Genomic DNA, 22,920 nt, shown 5'->3' with positions numbered 1-22,920 from the left:
ACAGAGAGAAGGAGGAGTGTTGTCTTCTGGCCCAGCAGCATAGTTTTGCCCTGGCTCCACATAACAGGTTATTCCGGTTGGAAAGGAAGGAAAACGGCATCAGAGAAACTTAACTGCCAAAGGTGGATTTTCAAATAACAAGTACAAGTACTGTAGATTGTAGAATCCAGTGTAGATTTTTTTTTTTCAGTCCTTGAGGACTGACCATACTGGTATATATGTAATAGATACGAGTGAATCTCCATGTCCTGATTTTTTTCTTTGTACCATTAGTGGAATCAAGCCATGCAGGAAGTTTGTGTTTTACACAGGTTTAGTAATATGTTCTTCTGAGATTTCTGCTGCATTAAGATAAAATAAGATAAGAAGCCTTTACTGTCATCATATTAAAACGAATACAACAAAATTGCGAGTGCCCCTCCCAGTGCTGCTTAAAATAAACTATATTGCACATATCCATACATAATATAAAAACATCAACCTTGAAAACATAGCAGAGACATATGAAAACAATGTCCTCATTAGTTTGCATTTCCCACAGTCCTCACTTTTAACAGATTTCATCAGAATTATTTTCTACCTTAGTTTAGTAAAGCTGATATCTAGAGCCTAAATAACATAACTCTCTACTTATTTCTGTTGGCATAAAAATTCAAAGTTTATGGTTTCATTATGATAAAAGAAGAATGTAATCAGAGGGCGATGGGATTATAAATACAAACGTAAATTCCAACCACTAAATTATATTGGTTTCTGCCTCCTCTACAGTAAACTACATTACCAGTTAATCATGAGTCAGTTCCTTCCTTTATGCAAATTAGTGTGGTGTACTGAAGACATGTTCAAATGATCTTATGGCAACTGTTTTTAGACGTGTAAACACACACACACACACACACACACACACACACACACACACACACACACACACACACACACACACACACACACACACACAGGTTTAGCAATGCATCTGTGACCTATTAAGGTCACTTCTGTGCATACATTTGCAACCCCATCAATTCCCTCACAATCATCAGCATATCTGATTTGCATAGGCCTCTGTCAATGGGTTGCCAAAGTAATGCACTGAACTTTTTTATATATAACAAAAAACACTTCCTATTCAAAGATACACTTGAGAAGCATTTGTTGAATGTGTTTCAGTTAAACAACTGATATGTCAGAACATACTAAAGTATAAAACTAAAACTAAACTAAAAAAATATTCTAGGAAATGTCACTTAGGTACCATTTCACATTCAAATATCAAAGTGTAGACCTATCTATACCCACACAAAGGTGTAAATAGTTACTTCTACAACAAGTTGCTGGGAAAAAAGGAGTTTTGGGCCACTCCCTGTTGCCAATGTAATCCAAGACAGTAAAAATAGTGTATGTGTGAATAAAAGTTACATTACAGGCATCCTAAACCCCAGGGAGTAGGGGCATCAATTCTATTAACTATACAGGCACGTTTTTCTACATAATGATTTGTCATCACAAGCAGCTTCCATCCATTAAATGTCAAGGGAGAGTTGTAAACAGTAGACTATTGCACTATAAAGTTAATTTTAACTGCTTATTCACTGTGTTTCTGATCTATAGTTTTGACACATAACACAAATAGTGTAATTACCATTCAATAAACAGACTTCTTCATTCAATGTAGCCTATACCATCTTATAGTGAAACACCCAAAGACTTTATAAAAAAGGTCACACGGTCACCCTATGTGGTCATACCCCACACCTCACACGTTGGTAGTTTTGCTGCTTAAATTTAAAGAACTGACAGATTACATTTAACTGAAATTAATCTTTTTATAATATCGCGTAACAAATAAATACATTAATTGAATTGATTAATTGACGATGTAGTGGAAACTTGTTTTGCGTGTTTACTCTCTTCAACACGGTAACACGGCCTCACTTATTTTGTCCGCGCTCTTCAAGAGTACTTACGGTACTGCAGTTGTATGGATACCGCTGACGTCAGAAGACCCGCTGAAATTCAAAGTTGAGGAGAGCAAGAAGGTTGTTTCTTGTTTTCTGTCAGTTAGCGTTGACCCATTTGGTACAGAGTGTAGCTAGTTTCATACAGACTTCTTTTCAGGTAAGACAACAAACGACTTGCTCAGCGTGTAAGTTACGTTGCTCTGCTAACTCTGTGAAAACGCGAGGCCATTTATTCCTGCTAAAGTTAGCTTGTTAGGCTAACGGTACGCTGTCCAGCTTGAAATGAGCTTGCCAGAGTTGACTCAAAGGTCTCGGAGGTAGAAAAGTAACGTTAGCTAGCTAATGAAATGAAACGAACACAGGGGTTATTGTGCTGTAGGCAGTGTTAAAAAGATAACGTAACTGTGTTTAACGTTAGCTGACTAGCTAGCACAACTTGCAGTCGATGTGTGTTTAATTTTGAAAATGAGCTGAAACTGGGCGTTGTCACGTTTCATTTTATATTGGATAATGAATGACTGAAGCCTTTTTTTTTATTTATTTAATATTAGTTTTTTCTCTTTCCCGTGTAACGCATCTGAAAACTATTTTTACACATTTTAACCAATATTTTTTATGGCTTGGTTAAATTCAATTAACCCATGACCTGCACTGCTATGAAATCTTTTTATCTGGTTTATAACTCGGGGGAATTTCAGTAAGCAGGTGTGTTTAGACTAGTGAGGGGTAACTACTAAATAAACTGCCATGGCTTGACTCTTGTTTGTTCTAAATTAATGCTGTTGTGCTTAAAGGTTTATTTTCAATAAGAGCTGACATCTTAAAATACATAATCCAGTCTGTAATGTCTCTGTTTGCAGCTCAGTATGGAAGCTGGCGAAGAAAACGGTGGCAACGTCAACTTGAAAAGACAGAGAGCACCTCTGTCAGATTCTGAAGACAATGCCTTCTCACAATCAGGTTTGTTTTTATTACCAAGACTGTAAAGTTTATAGGCATACTATCATATTCACAGCAGTCTTTGCAGTTATGTACATTTGTGACTTTTGCCCTTTCTATCTGGTGTCTCAGAGGTGAATGATGGCCAGAAGCGGCGGCGTCTGGAGGCAGCTGGTCAGGAGAATCGTAGTCCTAAACCATCCTCCTCTGTACGCCAAGCTGAGGTAGAGACAAAGCCAGACACACCGATGGTTCCATCAGTCCGGTCCCGAGTCCAGCAACTCACCCAGAGACGAGAGGGTAATCATACATTTTCTGTTGAAGCAGGCATGCTAATATTTGCAACTTTTTATCAATGAGGGTAGACTACTCTTCGCAAACTACACCCCCCAAAATTACCTTACAGTTGCAACGACCCCTCTTTAAAATATATTCAACAAAACCTCTAGGAAGGTAGGTAGGTGGGTATTTTGGTAGGGTTGTTTTATTAGACTGCCTTTGTTTTAGCTAAGGTGGACCTAACAAACAGGAAACCTAGTGTATAAGTGTGCCATTCTGTACATATGAGAGTATTGCAGTGTATTTTTACTGTGTTTATTGTACTGCTCAAGATGGTGACATGTCAATGCAGGGTCAACAGTCAAGCAGTATTATCTGCATGCAAGATAAGAGCTATTGTCCGAGTGTGGAGCTGGTTTGACAGTGTGTTAGACAAATACTATAGTTTGTAACAACAAGTGCTTATCGTTTTAGGGGGAGCTCCTCTGGCCCAGCGGTGCCTGTCGGACCCTGGGGCTGGCAGCCCATCAGCCGTCCTCGAAAAGGGCTTCAGAAAGCATTGCCTTGGTGAAAATTCAAATTAACGCACACATTCCAAAACCTTGAATGAACATCAGACTTGTCACTGTTGAATACAGTTACTTCCTGTTTTCTGTTGTCTATTCTTTTACAGACATTCAAACAATAATATCAAGGTTTTCCCTGCCATTATAAGTGTTAGGTGCAGCACCCGAGCCGTTTTGGGCAGCACCTAAGCTACATTTCTAAAATTTCCCTCGAGATGAATAAAGTATCTCTCTATCTATCTAAATGAATGTGAAATGCGGAAAAAAGATCACACTAACTAAAAGACTTTTCTCAGATGTAATGATTTCAGTTTTTTTTTTTTATCTTTTTGATTTCCTTTGATTTATTATCTGCTCTAGCTTTTCCAACATTCTAGACATAGATATGGTGATAACGGTTCAAAACATGTCAAATAGATTTTTTTTAAAGTGAAAAGCCTCACATTTTCTTGAGGGATGAACCCTAAAACCCTCCGCTAAATATGCACACCTAAGTCTTCCACAAACCCAGGAAAAAAGCATTGAAGTCAACAATAAATTATCAAAGACATAGACTTAAACAGTTTCTTGCCTTCAGATCAGACCTGACAGTGGCTAGGGGACCAGGTCTGATGTCAGGTTATAAGACTTGCTAAGTCCTTAATAAAAACAACTAGTGTCAGCATCCCATTAAATAGGAATTCACAACCATTTGCAAGCACAGTGCATTCTCCCATCACATGTGCAGCTCACATTACTGCCAGCGCTAATGCACTGTCAGAGCCAAAGGACTACATATTTACAGGATGTCAACAAACAGCCGTAGGGCCCAGCATGGGTGTGTTACTCCAAGCCAATAACCGAGAACAGGTTGTGCAGCCCTCTCAAATCCCATGTGTATATTAGAGATGTTCCGATATGGCGCCGATGCTGCCTAAAACCCTGGTATCGGGAAGTACTGGAGTTTATGCACCGATCCAATACCACCTAATAAAGCCCTAAAGAAAATCTACGTTAAAGTAGTTTATGTTCTTTTTCCGTTATAACTGACTGTCAAACTGCGTAATAATCTTATAAGTTCTGTGGCATTCGTTGTTTGTGTTTGTTCATGTTTCACAAAGAGTTTAACTTGAGCCAGACCGACAACAAAGATCGAAATAATATCACGTCCATATAGGATAGTAGTATACAGTTGTTAAAACATAATAAAATATATGACACACTGGTATCGGATCGGTACTCGGTATCTGCCGATATGCAAGTTCAGGTATCAGAATCAGTATCGGGAAGCAAAAAGTGTGTGTGCGTGCGCGCAGTATAAGTACAATTACCTAAACTGGACTAGCTTTACTAACTTAAATCCACTTTACTTGAAGTACACAAACCATACTGCTGTATTATATAGGAAAAAATAGATACCAGATTGGAATTTGGTATCTGCAAAACACTCAATTTTACTTTTTGTTTGGGATATTGCTACCAATTTTTATATTTAAACTTGACTTTTTTTCTATGTATGTTAGAAAGTGAATCGCTATAATTGTTTTTCCTCCAGGGGAGGGAGAGTTTAATCAGCGACTGGAGCGTTTTAAAGTGCCAGTCTTCCAGACTTGCCCAGCCCCCACATCTGCTGATCCCTCGCCACGGACCCGCTCCAACTTTGTGTCTGCCATTCAGCAGAAACTCCACGGCACCCCAGCACCTAGCTCCAAGCAAGCTTCTCTCATGCGCCAGGTTGGTTCAGGGGCTTTTTTCACTGAAACTTATTAGCATTACCTAAATTACATTAATCAACACCATTCTAGCTCTTCAAGTTCTTCTACTTAGATGGGCAAATTAACTAAAGAGCCTGCTGATATAAATCATTTACAAACATAAATTATTTGTAATACATTATTTCTGTGAATCTTTAAATGTTAAAATATTTCTAAACTAAAGCTACCAGCACGTGCATTACCCTTAATTATATGAACTTCAAAATCACTGAATTGATTTGTAATTGTCCTGTTCATATTCAAATAATATGTCATTCTTGGGAGTACCTGTAGAGTTTATGTCTGACACGTGACATGGTTTAACTGATCAGGAACGGGAACAGGAGTTGAGCCAGTTGCATATCCATCCAATCAGTGAGAATGCCTGGCTGAAAAGGAGCAGCTCTGATCCCTCGTTATCTCAGGTGGGTTTGTGATCATGATATTTTGCCTGATATTGAAGTAGATGGGGTTGATTTGGCTCAGAAATATAGATAGACGAGAACAAACTCACTCAATTATTCACTGTTTTCAGCATTTCTCTGATGTGAGAAGTGGCTATATTCTTCAAATACCAGGCAGTTTTGTTCTTGGATTGCCATTAGAGATATTTTGCTTTACCCTTTCAGTGTTTAGAACTGTCTTTGGCTTCCCTTTGTGGTGTTCAACTAAACACAAAAAGATGACAAAGAGCTGGATTAAACTCAACCAAGTATGTCTTTAGTGACACATGATGGTTATTACATTCACAAATTGGATGTCCTCTTTGGCTGGCATACAGTATGTTTATACAGTAACATATCAAAGAAAACTCTTATTTTAAATTGGGTTTTTTGTGTGTGTGTGGATGTAATGTTTTGTTTAGTGAGCAATTTCCCAAGTTTGTTGGATTTTCTTACACACCAGTTTGTGTAAACATTATCAGAGATGGACTCCTCCTGGCCCCTCAACTAACTCCACCTGGGTTCCTAGATCTAGAGGGAGAGTTCATTGGCCTCCTATGCAGCCCTGTGATGTGAGTCTGTGACCAAATAACCCCTCTTTGTGGTCACTTTTGTACTTTGACATATGGCCAATACATGGAGCCACCAGAATGGGTAGTATTGATTTGGGCAGTGATAAGCATTCAATTGGATAACCGAACAAGGCAAATATCAGTAAACAGAAGTATACTACTTTTGTTAGCAGAGCTACCCATTTACGTGGCTTCAGATGTTTGTCTTTTTAGAGGAAGGAAGTTCACGTCTTAAATAGTGCACGTATTTAAGTCTGGTGTGGTTTTGGGGAAATTGACTGTTCAGACAAAGGATTATCTTTTCCCTGACACGTCATGAACAGTAGAGAACCTTAACTGTCTCATTTAAGATAAACATGACAAATTAACTATTTGTTTCAAGTATTTTATTGAAATGATATCACCCCTGTAATGAACAGGGTTAACTATGTATTACATAGTCACCTTGGAGGGTTTGTAAACATGTATTTTGTCAATTCAGCTTAACTCCACCTTGTCATTAATTGCTCTACTCCACTGTTACAATGGCTGTTGTTTTTTTTGGCACTGGTTTGCAATTTAGTTTTGAGTTTGAATACATTGTTTTATTTGCTTATGTGCTATAGGTTTCTGGCCCCTTTTTATTTTTACACCGTTTCTCTGGTTGTTGGGCACATGACTTACAGTGGGGGAAATAAGTATTTGACCCCTTGCTGATTTTGCAGGTTTGCCCACTTACAAAGAATGCAAAAATCTACAATTTTAATCATATGTACATTCTAACAGTGAAAGACAGAATCCCAAAGAAAATTCCAGAAAATCACATCATATGAATTTATTAAAATTGATAACCATCTGATGAGGAAAAACAAGTATTTGACCCCCTGGACAAACAGCATGTTAATATTTTGTAGAAAAGCCATTATTGGCCAGCACAGATGTCAAACGGTTTTTATAGTTGGTGACAAGGTTTGTGCACATTTCGGCAGGGATGTTGGCCCACTCCTCCCTGCAGACAGCCTCCAAATCATTCAGGTTCCGAGGTTGTCGCCTTGCAACTCAATTTTAAGCTCCCTCCAAAGATTTTCAATCGGTTCAGGTCTGGAGACTGGCTAGGCCACTCCAGAACCTTGATGTGCTTCTTCTTCAGCCACTCTTTTGTTGCTTTGGCGGTGTGCTTAGGGTCGTTGTCATGCTGAAACACCCATCCTCGACCCATCTTCAGCTCTCTCACTGAGGGAAGGAGATGTCGGTCCAGAATTCCACGATACATGGCCCCGTCCATCCTCCCCTCAATACGATGGAGTTGTCCCGTCCCCTTGGCTGAAAAGCACCCCCAAAGCATGATGTTGCCACCACCATGCTTGACGGTGGGGATGGTGTTCTTTAGGTTGTACTCGGTGTTCTTTGCCCTCCAAACACGACGAGTTGAGTTGAGGCCAAAAGGTTCTATTTTGGTCTCATCTGACCACATCACCTTCTTCCAGGCCTCTTCTGAGTCGTCCAGGTGGTGAATGGCGAACTTCATGCGGGCCTGTACATGTTTCTTCTTGAGCAGGGGGACCTTGCGTGCGCTGCAGGATTTCAATCCATGACGGCGTAGTGTGTTACCAACCGTTTCTTTTGTAACTGTGGTCCCAGCTGCCTTCAGTTGATTCATCAGTTCCCCCCCTTGTGGTTTTGGGATGATTCCTCACCGTTCGCATGATCAGGGACACCCCACGAGGCAAGATCTTGTGTGGAGGCCCAGACCGAGGGAGGTTGGCGGTGGTGTGGTGCTTCTTCCATTTCCTGATAACTGCACCGACAGTTGATCTTTTCTCTCAAGTTGCTTTCCGATTCTCTTGTAGCCCATCCCAGCCTTGTGCAGATCAACAATCTTGTCCCTGATGTCCGTAGAAAGCTCTTTGGTCTTGCCCATGGTGGTGATGTTGGATGCTGGTTGTTTGGGTGTTGACAGGTGTCTTTTATACAGGTAACGAGGTGAGGCAGGTGTATTTGATGTAGATAATTGGTTCGGATTGGGGCTGTGTCTTAAAGAAAGACTAACTGGCTTGTAGGAGCCAGAATACTTGCTGTTTGTCCAGGGGGTCAAATACTTGTTTTTCCTCATCAGATGGTTATCAATTTTAATAAATTCATATGATGTGATTTTCTGGAATTTTCTTTGGGATTCTGTCTTTCACTGTTAGAATGTACATATGATTAAAATTGTAGATTTTTGCATTCTTTGTAAGTGGGCAAACCTGCAAAATCAGCAAGGGGTCAAATACTTATTTCCCCCACTGTAAATCACGATAACTGCAAGATGCAGTATTGCATTACTTTTCTTTAAGTTTTTTTTGCATTCACTTTGATTACGTTACGATAACAAACGTCAAATAAAGATATTGTTGCTTTCAGCAGATGGGTGGTGATGCTGAGATGAAAGATGGCAGCTTCATTGAAGCTCCCGCATCACGTGCAGAGAAGCAATCCTCAGATGGGAAAGGTAAGACTTTTGACACCAAAGTGGCTTTCTCTCATACTGTCCTCAACACATTTTGTTTCTATAGTTTAGAGAATTAGGTCAATACACACCAGGACTTTAGCCTTCAGACTGTAGCAATAGAAGTAGGAATGTCCTTAACTGATCTACTGCCTACTGTTAAAATAGTAATATCCCTCCCAAACATTGATGCAACTGATCCACATTAAATGGTGGCTAAAATGGAAGTACCACAATTTTATAAACCTGTTTCTAGCAGCTTGAACAATATAATATAAAGTTTGTACAACTCTAAAAAACTGCTGTTGTGGTCATCTACACTTAAGAAGTGATTTGTAGTTACATTCTGATGTTACTTTTAAAGTAGAGTAATGATCCCAAACAGTCCCACGGTAAGATATACCGACTTTCATTTTATAATGAAAAAGATGAAAGAAGGTTATTATTATTAATTGGCCCATACCCTAGGTTTAACTGACACAATTAATATAAGTTTAGAAAAAGTGTGATTTGTGCACTCATATTTTTAACTTTTTCCCTGCGAGTGGGAGTACGTGAATAGCAGCAAGTACAAAGAGAGTTGGCACACATTTCTATAATTCAGTCCTTGCATTCTCTGTTATGTTTTTGTTAATTTGTGTTGTGTTTTTCACAACACAATCAGTATCTTACACTAAAGTTTTTAAAGAGCTTTTGACACCTTTATATAAATGAGTAGATATAAATTCTTAGTACCTGCTTTAAAGCATATGCATGAAACTTCGGTAGCCTAGTATTAAGATGTGAGACTACTTCTTCAACAGGTGAAAGGGCCCCCAGTGACACTGAAGCATCTGTAGAGATTACAACCTCTAATGAGGGGCAGCAGCACATGAAATGCAAGGAGCAAAATGCTTATCAAGGTGATGACATCAGGGGGGAGAAAGAGTACAAGGCTTCAGTTGCAAATGAAGAGGAGCAGCTAGGGACCCAACGACCAAACACCCAGACTGTATTGAAGTTGTCTTTTAGCGAGGATCAGAGTTTCTCCAAAGCACCTTTTGGTGAGGACCAGAACATGTCAGATTTGCATACAGGTGATGAGCAAAGCTTGCTAGAATCAACTCATGCAGAGGAGTCAAACATGAACACAGAAACAGTTGAGGATTCCATAGTAGCTGAACAGGACAAGTTTGAGGTGTTTTCATTTGAAGAAATTGATGGTTCTACATTCAGTGAAGAGGGAATTGAGCCTTCAACAGATGAGGAGTCAAGATCGTGGAGATATCCTCAAGACAAGGTGTGCAAGGAGGAAAACGTGTCTGTTAAAGAGGAGGAAAGGGAGTTGGAATCATCAAGAGTGGAAAAGGAGAATGGAGTCAGTTTTTCAGATCATGGTGAACCGTCGGACATCCTGGATGGTGAATGTGAATTGGGCGATGTCTCTGGTGAGATTGCTGGCTCCTCTGAAATGCAAGAAGACAAGAAACCTAGACCTGACAAGGATGAGTCAGAAAGCTGTTTAGATACCTCTGTGAAACCCCAATCTAATTTAAACCGAGACCAAGGGAACACAGAATCATGTAAAGGATTTTCTGCAATGAAACTAAACCAGAAAGACACAAGAGAATGTACTCATAGGAAGGATATGAGGCAAAAGGCAACAGAGGGAGGAGAAAGCTCAAAGAAAGTCACTTTTATCCTGGAGCCTGAGCTAATCAATGACTCAACCCTGTCTGAGGCCAGTACCTCCATGGAGTCCAGGGAAGAGACAAGTATGTCAGGTGAGATCAGTAAGAAGGTGTAGGTGTGAGCTCCTGAAGACCCCTTAGGAGAAGTGGCGTACATGGGTGAAATAGTTTGTTAGTAGGACAAAAATCACTGGTAAACTCATTAAGACTAGCATGTTTTCGAAATCACAGGGTGACTAGAGGTTTGAACATGCTTCGTCACACTGCCCACAAGCAAATATGCACACATGGTGTTTGTAGAAGTTTGTATGGCTGATTCTTTTTTACATAAACAGAAATAATGTGTATAATCTATAATTTTTCAACTTAAGTGTGTTTATCTTGACACAAGTAATAAGTAGAGAGACCAATATGGGGCCACAAGCAAAGTTGGTATTGCTCAGGTGCACTAAATGGGACTGGGCATGAACCTGAAACAAGAGGTATAGTGCTGTTGGTTTTCTTCATTATAACACTTAGTTGTCTGGGGCCTCAGCAGCCATCTACCTGTTGTTGAAATTTAAGTCCTTATTTGTTTTAGAAAATGCTTTCATCTGTTATTGAATGTCTTTTTCGACAGATCTGAGCTCTCATGATGAGACCAACACCGCTGAAATGATTGACCAGATGTTTGAGGAGGTGCTGGAATATGCTGGAAGGTTGGAGGAGAGGGGGGATGAAGACACGGAGGACCACGACAGTGGCATTGGCGTTTTCTCTGGAGACAAAGATAAGCTGGACACAGAGTCTGAGAAGGAAAAAAGTGAAGAAGAGGTGGAGTCTAAAGCGGAAGAGTGTGATGAGAGCAATAAGCTTGAAAGCAACAGAGATGAGCTGCTGACTTTTCCTCCCAGCGGCATCCTCTCTCCTCTCAGCAGGTCTGTGGAGGCTGTGGTCACCCCTCTGGTAAGTTACATTTATACCTGAGTTGTCTATAAATGAGTTCCTTTTTAGGGGAGCTTTCTGATAAATTCAGAACCTGTACAAATATTTAATCATCCGTATTCCACCAACAGCGACTGGCAGCGAGCCAGGAGTCCAATCCTCCCTCTCTGCTCTTGACTCCAGAAGACACTACCACCCCTCTTGCTGAATCTGCTCCACTATACAGGTGATAACATAATTGTGTGTGTGTGTGTGTGTGTGTGTGTGTGTGTGTGTGTGTGTGTGTGTGTGTGTGTGTGTGTGTGTGTGTGTGTGTGTGTGTGTTTCTAGCTTCCCACGACCAGCTCTGTAGCAAAGACCAGGCGCTTATATATATATTTTTTTTTTTTTTTCAAAAATGTATCAATAACCACCAAATTCAACACAGCACATCATTGGGTTCCAAGCAATTTAAAAAAAAAAAAAAAAGTACATCTGATGAACAGTTCTCGAGATATGTGAAGGACAAACCCACAGAGATTCCTTGCTTTATAGTTAGATAACCAGTAAATGTATATCATAACATCCAAAAAGAGTGATACAGGTGCTTTAAAAGATACAAATTAAATGTTGGACCATAAGCCTTAATAAAATTGATTGTACATCATTGTATGAGACTAGATAGGATATGATAATGTTTCAATGTTTTTCTGTTCTTAAAGGCTGCATCGTATTTCAATCACGCAATTCTATGAACGTGTCCTACTGTCATTATCTTCATATGACAAATTAGTGTTTCTTAACGTTATCTTTTAAATATAAAAGGTGTAGAGTCAGTAATAATCCTCAATGTGTGGGTATATTAACATCCTTAATTTGACTGTATAGTTGATTGGTACTCTCACACGTCTGTAATTAGATTTTGGTTTGTTCTGTGATTTACAGTATTGATGCCTACCGCACACAAAGACAGAAAAAGCTGCCCACCATTCAGAGTGTCACTCCTAGGGTTCAGAGACAAGCTCCAGAGAAGTCCCAACCTCAACCCTTTGTCAACACCAAGGAGAAAATCGCGGTGTGTAGCACTGTTTACAACAAAACCAACCTATTTACTGTTGTTAATCAACACATTTCATAGTAGGTCAATTAGTATTCAGGATGAGATCTAACTATGTACTACATATACTTTTATTACATGCTATTTAGTCTAGGTCGACGACGTTTCACTTACAGGATTGTTCAGGTTCCCGATGTCCCTAATTTTCGGCCAGATGTCCGTCCCCTTCCTCTTTCTTTGTGTTGGCGTTCTAAACTCGGGTGGATTTGTGAGGACTATGGTTAACTGCTCCTCAGATCTCTGCAGGGTAAAACCAGACATCTAGCTAGACTATCTGTCCAATCTGAGTTTTCTGTTGCATGAATAAAACTACTTTGGAACGTACACGTTCCACCAAAACAAGTTCCTTCCCGAGTCTATTTTACAGAGGCACCGTCATTGTGTCCAGCGTTAACGATGCCCAAGACGAATGTGATTGGTTTAAAGAAACGCAATTAAACCAGAGCATGTTTTTCTCCCATCCCGGAATGCTGTGAGGACTAGCCAGAGCCTCCTCCGTAGCACTGTGGAGGAAGGTCTGGCAATACGAGACTACATGCTATTAATCCAGTCTGTTTTAAATGTAAACTGCACTGCAACCACAACCTTGCATATTGCCCTGTGTTTGTCCAGGCTCTGAATGAAGAAGCAGGGAAGCTGCAGTCTGTGATCAGCCAAACCCTGCAGGCTCTGAGCTGCTGTACTGATGAGGAGCATGGACGCGGTTCGCTGGAGGAGGCTGAAGCTGAGAAGCTGCTGTTGGTCTCCTGTATGTACAACAAGATTTTTGGTTTAATGGTCAGATCTTTGCCTACCATAGATGGAAAGCCACTATTTAGTTTTTTATAGAAAAGGTTGCCTTTTTCAAATATTTTGTACAAATAGTTGATCGAATAGTATGAATGGATAACTATTAACAAAACCATATGCATAATTTCTGTTTTCTTAATATAAATAACCTCTTTTCCAAAGCTGAAATAATTGTATTCCAAGCATAGGAGTAGTTTCTCGATTTTTATAATCTTTCTGTGTTGGTTATAGGGCTGGGTACCGAACGTCGATACTTTTATGGTATAGTAAAAAATACTCCAATCCTATGAGTATCGAAAAATTCTTTATCTTTCGGTGCCAAATTTCGGTTCCAAAAGCATCTGAGCGCGTGAGCGCGTAAGCGCAAGCTTATCTGTCCTCTCTGCATATTGACAGAGCGGAGCTCCGACCGACGCACGCACACACGGAGAGGTGCGGACGGAGTAAACTGTCTGCAGTTTTGTTGAAGTCACAGAGAGTCACGGTTGGTCTCAAGTGTGGTTACAGTTTTTTAAAACTTCACGCAGGCAGCGTTTGCTGCGATATGATTTTAATGGCGAGCCGAAAGCGGTCGCGGTGCTGTTGCCGTTACACTTCCTCTTACAAGCAGCCACAACGGTGGTTTCTCTGCCCTGATGACTGACTGACAGGCTGAGCTTGCAAGGCAAGGCACTTTTATTAATATTACTGAGTGAGCAGTTTTACCAGATTTTTTTAACAATGATAACTGTTTTGATTCACAATTAAGGTGGAAAATAAAAGCTTTGTGTTCAATGTATTTTTGTTGATGTTGAAATGAATTTTAAAACATATGGTATCGAAAAAAGTATCGTTACGAATCGGTATCGAAATTGGCACCGGATCGAAAAATTCTGAACGATACCCAGCCCTAGTTGGTTATTATTTTGTGATGTATTGTCTGTTTTAGGTGAGAGACGCTCTGCCCTTCTGGACGAGGTGGCCAGACTGCGGGAGGAGAGGAACTCGGGAGATGCAGCAGGAGAGGACGGGGAGGATGTTTCCCAGCAGGCCTGCAGAGGGACTGTCGGCATCACAAACATCCAGCTGCCTCTTAAGGTGGAATTTGTCTGCTCCTCACACAACCGCACAGGTAGCACAGCAAGGAAACGTTTCCACTGTTTTTTTAATTAAAATTTTGGGTTTTAATTTAAAGGTGCTCTAAGTGATGTGATGTGTTTTTTAGGCTACAACATTTTTTGTCACATACAGCAAACATCTCCTCACTATCTGCTAGCTGCCTGTCCCCTGAACACACTGTAAAAAAACGCGGTCTCTGTAGACAGCCCAGGCTCCACAAACGGCAACAAAAACCACCTGCGCCAACCTGCCCCACGAACCCTAACAGTGTTCTAGCCAATAACCGTCAAGAAGGAGCTGGTTGAGCCATCACTGCAGCAGCGTTAGCACGTAGACTACTTCCACAATGCGTATTCATGACTCAATCAACTCCTTCTTGTAGCCTAAAAAACGCGTCCCATCACTTAGAGCACCTTTAACTCATATTAAAGGCATACTGAGCAGCATATTCCTAAAAAAAAACATATAAAGACTCATACAAAGTTAATACGTGTAAATCATCACTTATTACCCACTTGAAGTGTGCGGCAGTGACTGTATCTACAAAGACCCTGCCCTCTTCCTGTGTTTTATATATAATAAAGAAAATACTTTGGAGAAAGAACATTCTAAGACCAGGGATTTAATTTGCTTGGACCGATGATGCCATGGAACTATTACTGAAAGGTATGCAAGTATACCTAACCGATAAAACTGACTGACGTGCATCATCGTTTCCAAAAGTCTCCGTTTGCATGACCAAACTACAAAGCTACCCTTGAGTTTTCAAACCAAAACGGGGTGAGCAGCGTTTCCGAATTTCTCAGTTTTAGAGGCTCGGAATCGACAAAGTAGTGTGGAGGCAAGGCTTAAAACGTATTAGTATATATGTAGCCTGTGTTTATAAACCCAACTGGCAATTGCTGCTTAGTATACCTTTAACATCATGATGCATTTGTGTGATGTCAATTAAAATCTATTTTAAAATTCAGGGCTTAACACAATTGTAGTGGTTGACATTAAAAGGACTTTAAAAGGATTGAGTTGTTTATGTAACAATTTAGGTCGGCCGAGTCACTACTTCTTCGTCCTGATCCGCTACGGGCCCTGCAACATTGTCGCCACCCCGCTGGCCACGGCTGCTGATGCTCAGAATGGAGACACCATCTCCTTCCCTACTTCTGTCACTCTGTAAGCTGGTTTGTGGTTACTTCTTTTAATAAATCCAATGCACTGCTCCTGGTACAAAATTGCTGCATTTACATCTTATTTTCTTTTTCTGAATTGACAGCATATGTTTTTTTTTTTTTTTTTTTTTTCGTAATAAAACCCATTTCAATCGGTGGTGGACATTAGAGGATGGATACCCGAACTGAGCCCCACGGGCCGGTTCTGACAGATATTTAGAAATGATGTTCGGGTCGGGCTCGGTCACATCAGCGCAATAAGGCATTGAACATTTAAAATTTAAAACATCTTATTATGTAGGTGCGCGCCTGTGTTAACATGTGCTTGTTGCCCCGTGTGTGCTGATGAGCTCATCTGTTGACATTTCCATTCGGAATGTCTTCCTACAGTTGCTTCATAAAAGTGGGCTTTCCACACAAACAAGCGTACATGTGTCATTAGTATGATTTTAACGGTGTCGGGGCTCGGACAGAAATGTCTTAATTCCTGTCTGGCTCAGGCCGGGTTCGGTTACTGCTCTGTCGGACACGGTCCGGGCCCGGACAGAAAAATGCGGCCCGATCCGCACTCTAGTGGATATCACTCTGCAAAACTGTTGGGTTTCTTTGTCTACATTTATATTTTGTTAAAAGATTAATCAATGGTCACATCCAGACAACTTTTGGACACTGTTTTTGTGCACTTATATCTTTTTCCATTAGTTTCATGGGCAGGTTCTAAAATATGTTTTTGCTTACTTGCCCTTTTGGTTTGAAGATACTTATGACTGTCAATGTGATCATTCCAGTGGGAATATATAGAAATTACATATAATAAAGTTTTGTCTCCTTGATATTTCAGGAAGGATATCCGATCACACTTCGAGATTGATGTGGAAGTCTACAGCCTGGTGAGACAAAACATTTGACATTTTGACATGCAGTTCTTAATTACCTATTCATTCAAATACTAATTGGAATAAAATTATCAAATAGTGAAGGGTTTGGGGTTGCACGTTCCAGAAGATTTTTTTTCTCCATTGTAACCTATGTTCCCTAACACTGACTCATGGGAGTATGCAAGTATTGGCATCATGGTAGTTAGCTTATTGTTGCTTATGTTAGCTGGCATGTTGTGACAGAAATGTATGCTTTGCTGATTGCAAAAGTGAGGTAGCTGAAGAGGATTGTTTGCAATCATGCTAGTTGTCTTAACAAGTTGTTTGGTGCATTGAGCATTGCAGCGCACTGTTAGAGCTGATGTCATTTGTGGATTTGAATGTGTGTTTGTGTCATCTAGTCCCACACTTCAGGTAGTAACTGCAGCGTGGACCGGACCACCACCAAGTCACGGGTAAGTCGGTAGGCCAAATAATGAGCCAGGTGTTCATTCATCAATGACACTAAATTTATCTAATTAATTTATGTTGTCTTTATGTACTCAGGTCACGCCAAGAAAGCTTCTGAACACTATCACAGTGAGTTTCCAGTTTTTATTTAATTTGCATTTATTATAGTGTGTGTTGCTGTTTTTCACCTCTCACCTAAAGCTTTTCTTTTGTTTTCAACAGAGATCCAGTAACAGTCTAACACGTAGGTTGAGTTTTATTTATTTCTTATTTCTAGTACAAGGAGGTAGAATTTTTTTTTCCCTGTTTTACTTATCTCTACACTCACTCTGGAATAAATGCTAGTAAATGTTTAGAAAACTTTTGGAGGCAATTCTATTTTACCAAATAAACTTACTGGCCATAATAGTCATGCATATTGCTGACTGAATTTTTATGAATTTCTATTCTGCGCTTCTTTGTCCTTCAGCTGGTGCTCTTCCTGCTCTCAACACTCGTCGCTCCAGCAACTTTTGTCTGGTGGGCTCTCATAAGATCACCTTAGCCTCACTAGGACACAGCAAGTTCCCTCTGGATAAGGTATGTTCCTATGAATATGTGTTGAGAATATATTGTTGAGAAGGGATGTGTACACGGTTTTTGCTATCTTCAGGAATTAAAAGTTGATACACGGCTGTCTTACTCTGGCCCAGAAGATTGTCTGCTGCTGAAATATGTACCATTTATAGCAGTTTTGTTAAAAGGATTGTTCGACAGTTGAGTATTTTTAATAGTTAAAACCAATAGAAACTACTGCAAACTTCCAGTGATCCAAAACAAGTCCGAGCCATGTCAACTTGGATATCTTTGTCAGTTTAGCAACTAAAAAAATAACACTTGATGAATGTAGTTTGGATTATTCTGTAAGTACAGACATGTACATTTTAGGGTAATTGTTAGTTGAATCATAGCATTCAAAAAGGAAACGCATGGCCCATGTAACGCATCCACTGTCACCAGGGTTTGCACCTCTCTGTGCATTTCATTTTTAACCCAACCAGAGAAGAAGGGCAGTGCTACGGGCACCACTTCACACCCCTTTGGTGCTTTCATTATTCTGTTACAAGTTTCTACACATGGGTGGGCTCACTGGTGATGTAACTGTCTGCCCTCCCCTGTCTGCCTCCCTCCCCCTCTCTCTGTCTTGCTTCCTCCACTCAGATGAAACTTGAAGGCAAAATCAGGAGGCTGCTGGGAGATGAATTTCAGGAAAAGGTTTCACTCTTCCACGACATTGGCAGCCCTTTGCCTCTCACCGGTTCCCTCTGCAAAAACTAACCTAGTCTCTGACTCGTGATTTCAGTCATACAAATTAACCACCGCCTCAAGTATTTGCATTACAACCCTAATCTACCTTTTCAATCTCATCTCAAAATCAGTACATTGTTTCTCTGCATCATTTCATTTTAGATTACATGATGTCCTAGATGGAAATGGAAGCATAGAAACTACATTTTTAATCAATTATCAGTAGTTTACGGTCATTTTACCTGTTGTACAAGAAGAATTTCAGTCCAAAAGTCAGTATGCACCATGGTGTAACCTATTCATAATGACACTGTATATTTGGCGCCCAGATAGCTCAGTTGGTAGAGCGGGCGCCCATATATAGAGGTTTACACCTGGGCACAGCGGGCCCGGGTTCGACTCCGACCTGCGGCCCTTTGCTCCATGTCATTCCCTCTCCCTTTTCACTTCTTCAGCTGTCCTGTCATTAAAGGCCTAAAAAAAATGCCCCGAAAAAATCTTTAAAAAAAACAATTTGTTATAATGACTTTATATCTTACAGGTCTAAATGAAATCTCCTAATTTCTTTAAAAAAAAAATGGATGAAGAGCATGTTGGAATGAAATTCTTAAAACATACTGTTTTCTGCTTCTTGCTTCTCCACGTCTTCTTCCACATCATAACCAGTTTAACAGTGTGTCCCCTCCCTCTCCGGACTGCAGGTGCCTTTTCTCTCACCTCTAGAGGGCAACATCTACCTGCGACTGGACAGTGAAGGCCACTCTGATGTACAGCACCAAGGCTTCCTGGTCAGTAATGTGATGTTGCTTATTTTCAAAACAACTCTCTGGATTTGTTTAGCTGATGCTTTTATCCAAAGCAATTTACAATAAGTACATTCAAATGTGGGTACAACTTCAAGAAGTTGAAGAATTATGCAAGTACATCAACTTCATCAAATATGCCAATCTACTTCAAGTGCTACATTTGAAGACATGCATTATATTATACATTGTATAGACATATTTTTATTTTATAGGCCAAGGTGCAGCCAAGACTGCAAACAGTTGTGAATTTGTAGAGTGGTAGGTAGCTGGGCCCCCTTTGTAGGTAGTAGATTGGAAGTAGTGGATGTAGGATGGGCTTTAGTCATTCACAGCACAATAGTCAAGTACCAGTGTCTTGAATTAGATTATAGCAGCCATCTGGAGTCGGCGCAGTGGTGTAGTGTAGAGAACTTGAGTAGGTTTAAGCCCAGCTGGGCTGCTGCATTCGTGATGAGCTCCAGAGGTTCGATGGCATATACAAGCGAATCAGCCAGGAGCGAGTTGTAGTAGTTTACGCGTGAGATGATCAGAGCCTGGACCAGGCCATGTATCCTCTGGATGTTGAGGAGATTGAATCTGCAGGAGTGAGTTAGCACAGGCATGTTGGCAGAGAAAGACAGCTAGTCATCCAGGGTCCTTGCAGTCCGAGTCGAGGGACACCACAGATTATTCAATAGTGTTGAAGAGGTCACAGACCGGAGAGACCTTTCCTGAAACAAAGAGCTGCTCAGTTTTGCCAAGGTTCAGCTTCAGGTAGTGTGCAGATATACGAGATGTCAACCCAGGTTACAGAACGTCTCTGCTTGTCTAGTTAACAAGCAATTTAGTGTCATATTGACTTTAAATCTTAATATTCACAAAGTTAACAGGATTGAAGAATTCATTTTCGTCATTATAGCTTAAACATGTCATTATCTTATAACACACAGCCAAGAGGCAAATTTACACTCACTGGAAATGTAGCGCCTGTCTTTGCTAAACTTTGAATACAACAGTTTCCCTAATCAAAACAGATAGGACAGACCTTTTTAGGGCTGCAACTAATGATTATTTTCATAGTCTATTAATCTGTCAACTAATAGATTAGTTGTTTGGAATATAAAATGTCAGAAGATGGTGAAACATGTTGATCAATTTTTCCCAAAGCCCAAGATGATGTCCTCAAATCTCTCGTTTTGTCCACAATGCAAAGATACTCAGTTTACTTTCACAGAGTGAAGAAACTAGAACATATTCACATTAAGAAGCTGTATTCAGAGAATTTTTACTTTTTCTTTTTATTAAATGACTCAAATCGATTTATCAGAATAGTTGGCAATTAATTTAATAATTGACAACTAATTGATTAATCTTTGCAGCTCTAGACCTTTTCCCCTTTGCAGCTCTAGACCTTTTACCCTAAATGTATTAAAAGAAATGTTTCAAACTGCATTTTTGCTGCTTTTACTTGGATTAAATTAATACGTTTTTCTGGATCTGTTTCCAGACGATGTTTGAGATGATCAGTGGATACGGTGTGTGGCATCGCAGATATTTTGTTCTGGTTGGATGCAACATGTACTTCTGGAACCACCCCAATGACCAAGAAACTAAGGTATGGATGGACTAAAAGACAGACTTGCAGACTAAGTCACCAGGTTACTTTTGTATAGCTTTAATTCTATTTTCTGTTTTAACCTCCCAGGAAGCAGAGGGCAGCATTTCTCTGTCCAGCTCCCCCTGTCAGTGTGTGAGGCCTGTGAAGAGGGACTCGTGTGCTCGACCTTTCACCTTTGAGCTGGTGAGCAACATCAAACAGCAGCAGGACGTCAGCCAGGAAGCCTTGGCCAGGTAAGGTTAAATAAAAGTGAAATGCCATCAAAAATTAGTTAGTGGAGTGTAAATACACTAAAGTTATTTTAGTTTTATGAGAGCCTCAAAACAGGTCTCAGGATAATTTTTTTTGTGTTCATGGATAATCAACTTACTTTCCCTCTGTGAAATCCAGACTTCGCCACTCTTCATTTATCATGACAACCGGTTTAAATGTATTTGACAGTTCTGTTTACAGTAAGCATGAAGCATGTTGCTTTTCTGGCTGCAGCTAACTAATGATGTCACAAAGGGTGTTTTTACTTTTGACAGTTGATGGAAAACGCCTTCTGTGACATCAGTGATTGGGCTGTGTCTAGAAATGAATTTTGAAACAGTATATATACTATAAAGACTTTTTATTTTTAATTTTTTTTATATCACATTCTATATTGCGTGCCACTGGATGTGGTCTTAATTGGGAGGAAAAAGTAGAGAAAGCATCAGTAGTTGTCTTGTCCTCGATTTTACTGTAAGTTTACCAAAGTAGAACACTTTAATACTCAAACTCTATTTCAACAGACTCCGTAGCATCTAGAACAGACAAATCTGGCTTCTTTAACAGTTCTTACGATGCTGATGGATGTTGTTGTTCTTCAGGTTTTCCGCTGACACCAAACAGGAGAGCTTGGACTGGATGGAGAAACTCAGTCAAGCTCTTTTGGACTTTCACACATGGAACCGAACATCAGCAACCCAAACAGAGAGTCAGCAGTCAAACACGTCCATCAGTGGGACCCTGAGGGAGAGCATACTGTAACTACATCACTAAGCCAACATATCTACTCAGATGTGATCTCAGATAGTTTCTGTCGCATGGGATCCATGAAATCACTGTGGGAGCAGCTTTTATGTTGCAGGTAGATGAACTGACATCAGGGTTTAGATTCTTTATTTCAGAGCTGCAGGAGATCAGCGTCTTTATAGGCTCTGCTTTACAATCAACCAGGCAAAACGTTATACATCTCACATTGACTTTTCTTTTTGGGAGACCTCTTTTTGATTTTCATACTATTGTTTATTTCTTTTAATCTGAATCTATTCATTTACTGTTGGTTTTCACTTTTTTTTATTTGCTCAGTAACGGTTGCCATTTCTTTGTCATGATTTTGTAGAAAAAAAAGTTTAATTTTGGCTTTTTCTGTGGCAATCAGCTGCTTTAGCCTTTGTTGGCAATTTTTGGTCACTTTCTGTAGCTAAGGTGAAACTTGTAGCATATATATTTTTGAGATAACTTACTCATGTATTTAGAATTAAACTGGAAGCATAAACACATTTATATAGATGATATAGACACTAATAAATATTGAAGGATATGGAAATCTTTAACTCTACTAAACTAATGTAGAATGAGAATGTATTTGAAATGGCAGGAAAACTGAATATTAAAATATAGAAGGAACGCTAGCTAGTGTTGGAATGGTAGCCTTTCGTACTCCTACAGACAGACGGCATCTGATTCTGTTGGGTAAAATAGGTTTTTGATCATCTGCCCAATCAATCTATGTCAGGTGGAAGCAGGCTTTTGTTCCACTAAACCAAAAGGTATTTGGCTGTTATGTGTGTAAAATGTGAAAGAACCACACTTGACTTGCAATGTGTCACTGGCATCTTGGGAGTTTCACTTCCTACCCAGTGGCCTGCAGTGTTAACTTATATTCCTAACTACATAATTTTACAATTTACAATACATAAAAAAACAAATTTACATATCTAAAAAAAACTATTCTACGTGTAATACAGTGGATGAGAGAAGAGAGGGGACTGTAGTGATGCTGCTACAATGAATGTGGTCTGTTCTGTCTGATGTCCTGTTCTTTTCCATGTATTTCTACCTATTAGTCTGTCACTTTGTTATAAATGTTATTCATGTGAACTCTCATTCTATGCACTTAATTGAAGGTACCAATTAAATAAATTGATTTGACATGGCTACAATAACAGTTTA

At 39.9% G+C, this 22,920-nt stretch overlaps 1 protein-coding gene across 7 annotated transcripts; it reads left to right on the top strand.

Annotated features, from left to right (window-relative positions):
• Window positions 1–1,981: 1,981 nt before the first annotated feature.
• Window positions 1,982–22,920, top strand: anln2 (anillin, actin binding protein 2). Of its 7 annotated transcripts, none has more exons than XM_028585919.1 (25): window positions 1,982–2,115; window positions 2,819–2,918; window positions 3,030–3,197; window positions 3,651–3,743; window positions 5,277–5,455; window positions 5,808–5,900; window positions 6,401–6,490; window positions 8,876–8,960; window positions 9,761–10,720; window positions 11,247–11,572; window positions 11,683–11,777; window positions 12,476–12,605; window positions 13,260–13,395; window positions 14,365–14,547; window positions 15,578–15,704; window positions 16,542–16,590; window positions 16,980–17,033; window positions 17,125–17,157; window positions 17,251–17,272; window positions 17,498–17,607; window positions 18,229–18,282; window positions 19,017–19,103; window positions 20,608–20,715; window positions 20,806–20,951; window positions 21,573–22,920. In XM_028585919.1, the coding sequence occupies exons 2-25, from the start codon at window positions 2,825–2,827 to the stop codon at window positions 21,730–21,732; spliced, it is 3,582 nt and encodes a 1,193-aa protein (XP_028441720.1). In that variant the 5' UTR covers window positions 1,982–2,115; window positions 2,819–2,824; the 3' UTR covers window positions 21,733–22,920. The 7 variants fall into 7 exon arrangements, with proteins under 7 accessions (XP_028441720.1, XP_028441717.1, XP_028441719.1 ...); XM_028585916.1 differs by having other exon boundaries at window positions 8,873–8,960; XM_028585918.1 differs by having other exon boundaries at window positions 1,982–2,143; window positions 8,873–8,960.

Source organism: Perca flavescens, chromosome 8, assembly GCF_004354835.1.
Source record: "Perca flavescens isolate YP-PL-M2 chromosome 8, PFLA_1.0, whole genome shotgun sequence".
Taxonomy (NCBI): domain Eukaryota; kingdom Metazoa; phylum Chordata; class Actinopteri; order Perciformes; family Percidae; genus Perca; species Perca flavescens.
This window is presented reverse-complemented; position numbering and strand designations above follow the sequence as displayed.

Bases quoted from the DNA above. Each gene is read 5' to 3' on its own strand.
- anln2 (XM_028585916.1), top strand. From the start codon at position 2,825: ATGGAAGCTGGCGAAGAAAACGGTGGCAACGTCAACTTGAAAAGACAG. The intron at 3,198-3,650 runs GTAATCATACAT...TTATCGTTTTAG, and splicing joins ACTCACCCAGAGACGAGAGG to GGGGAGCTCCTCTGGCCCAG. The intron at 17,273-17,497 runs GTAGGTTGAGTT...TTTGTCCTTCAG, and splicing joins ATCCAGTAACAGTCTAACAC to CTGGTGCTCTTCCTGCTCTC.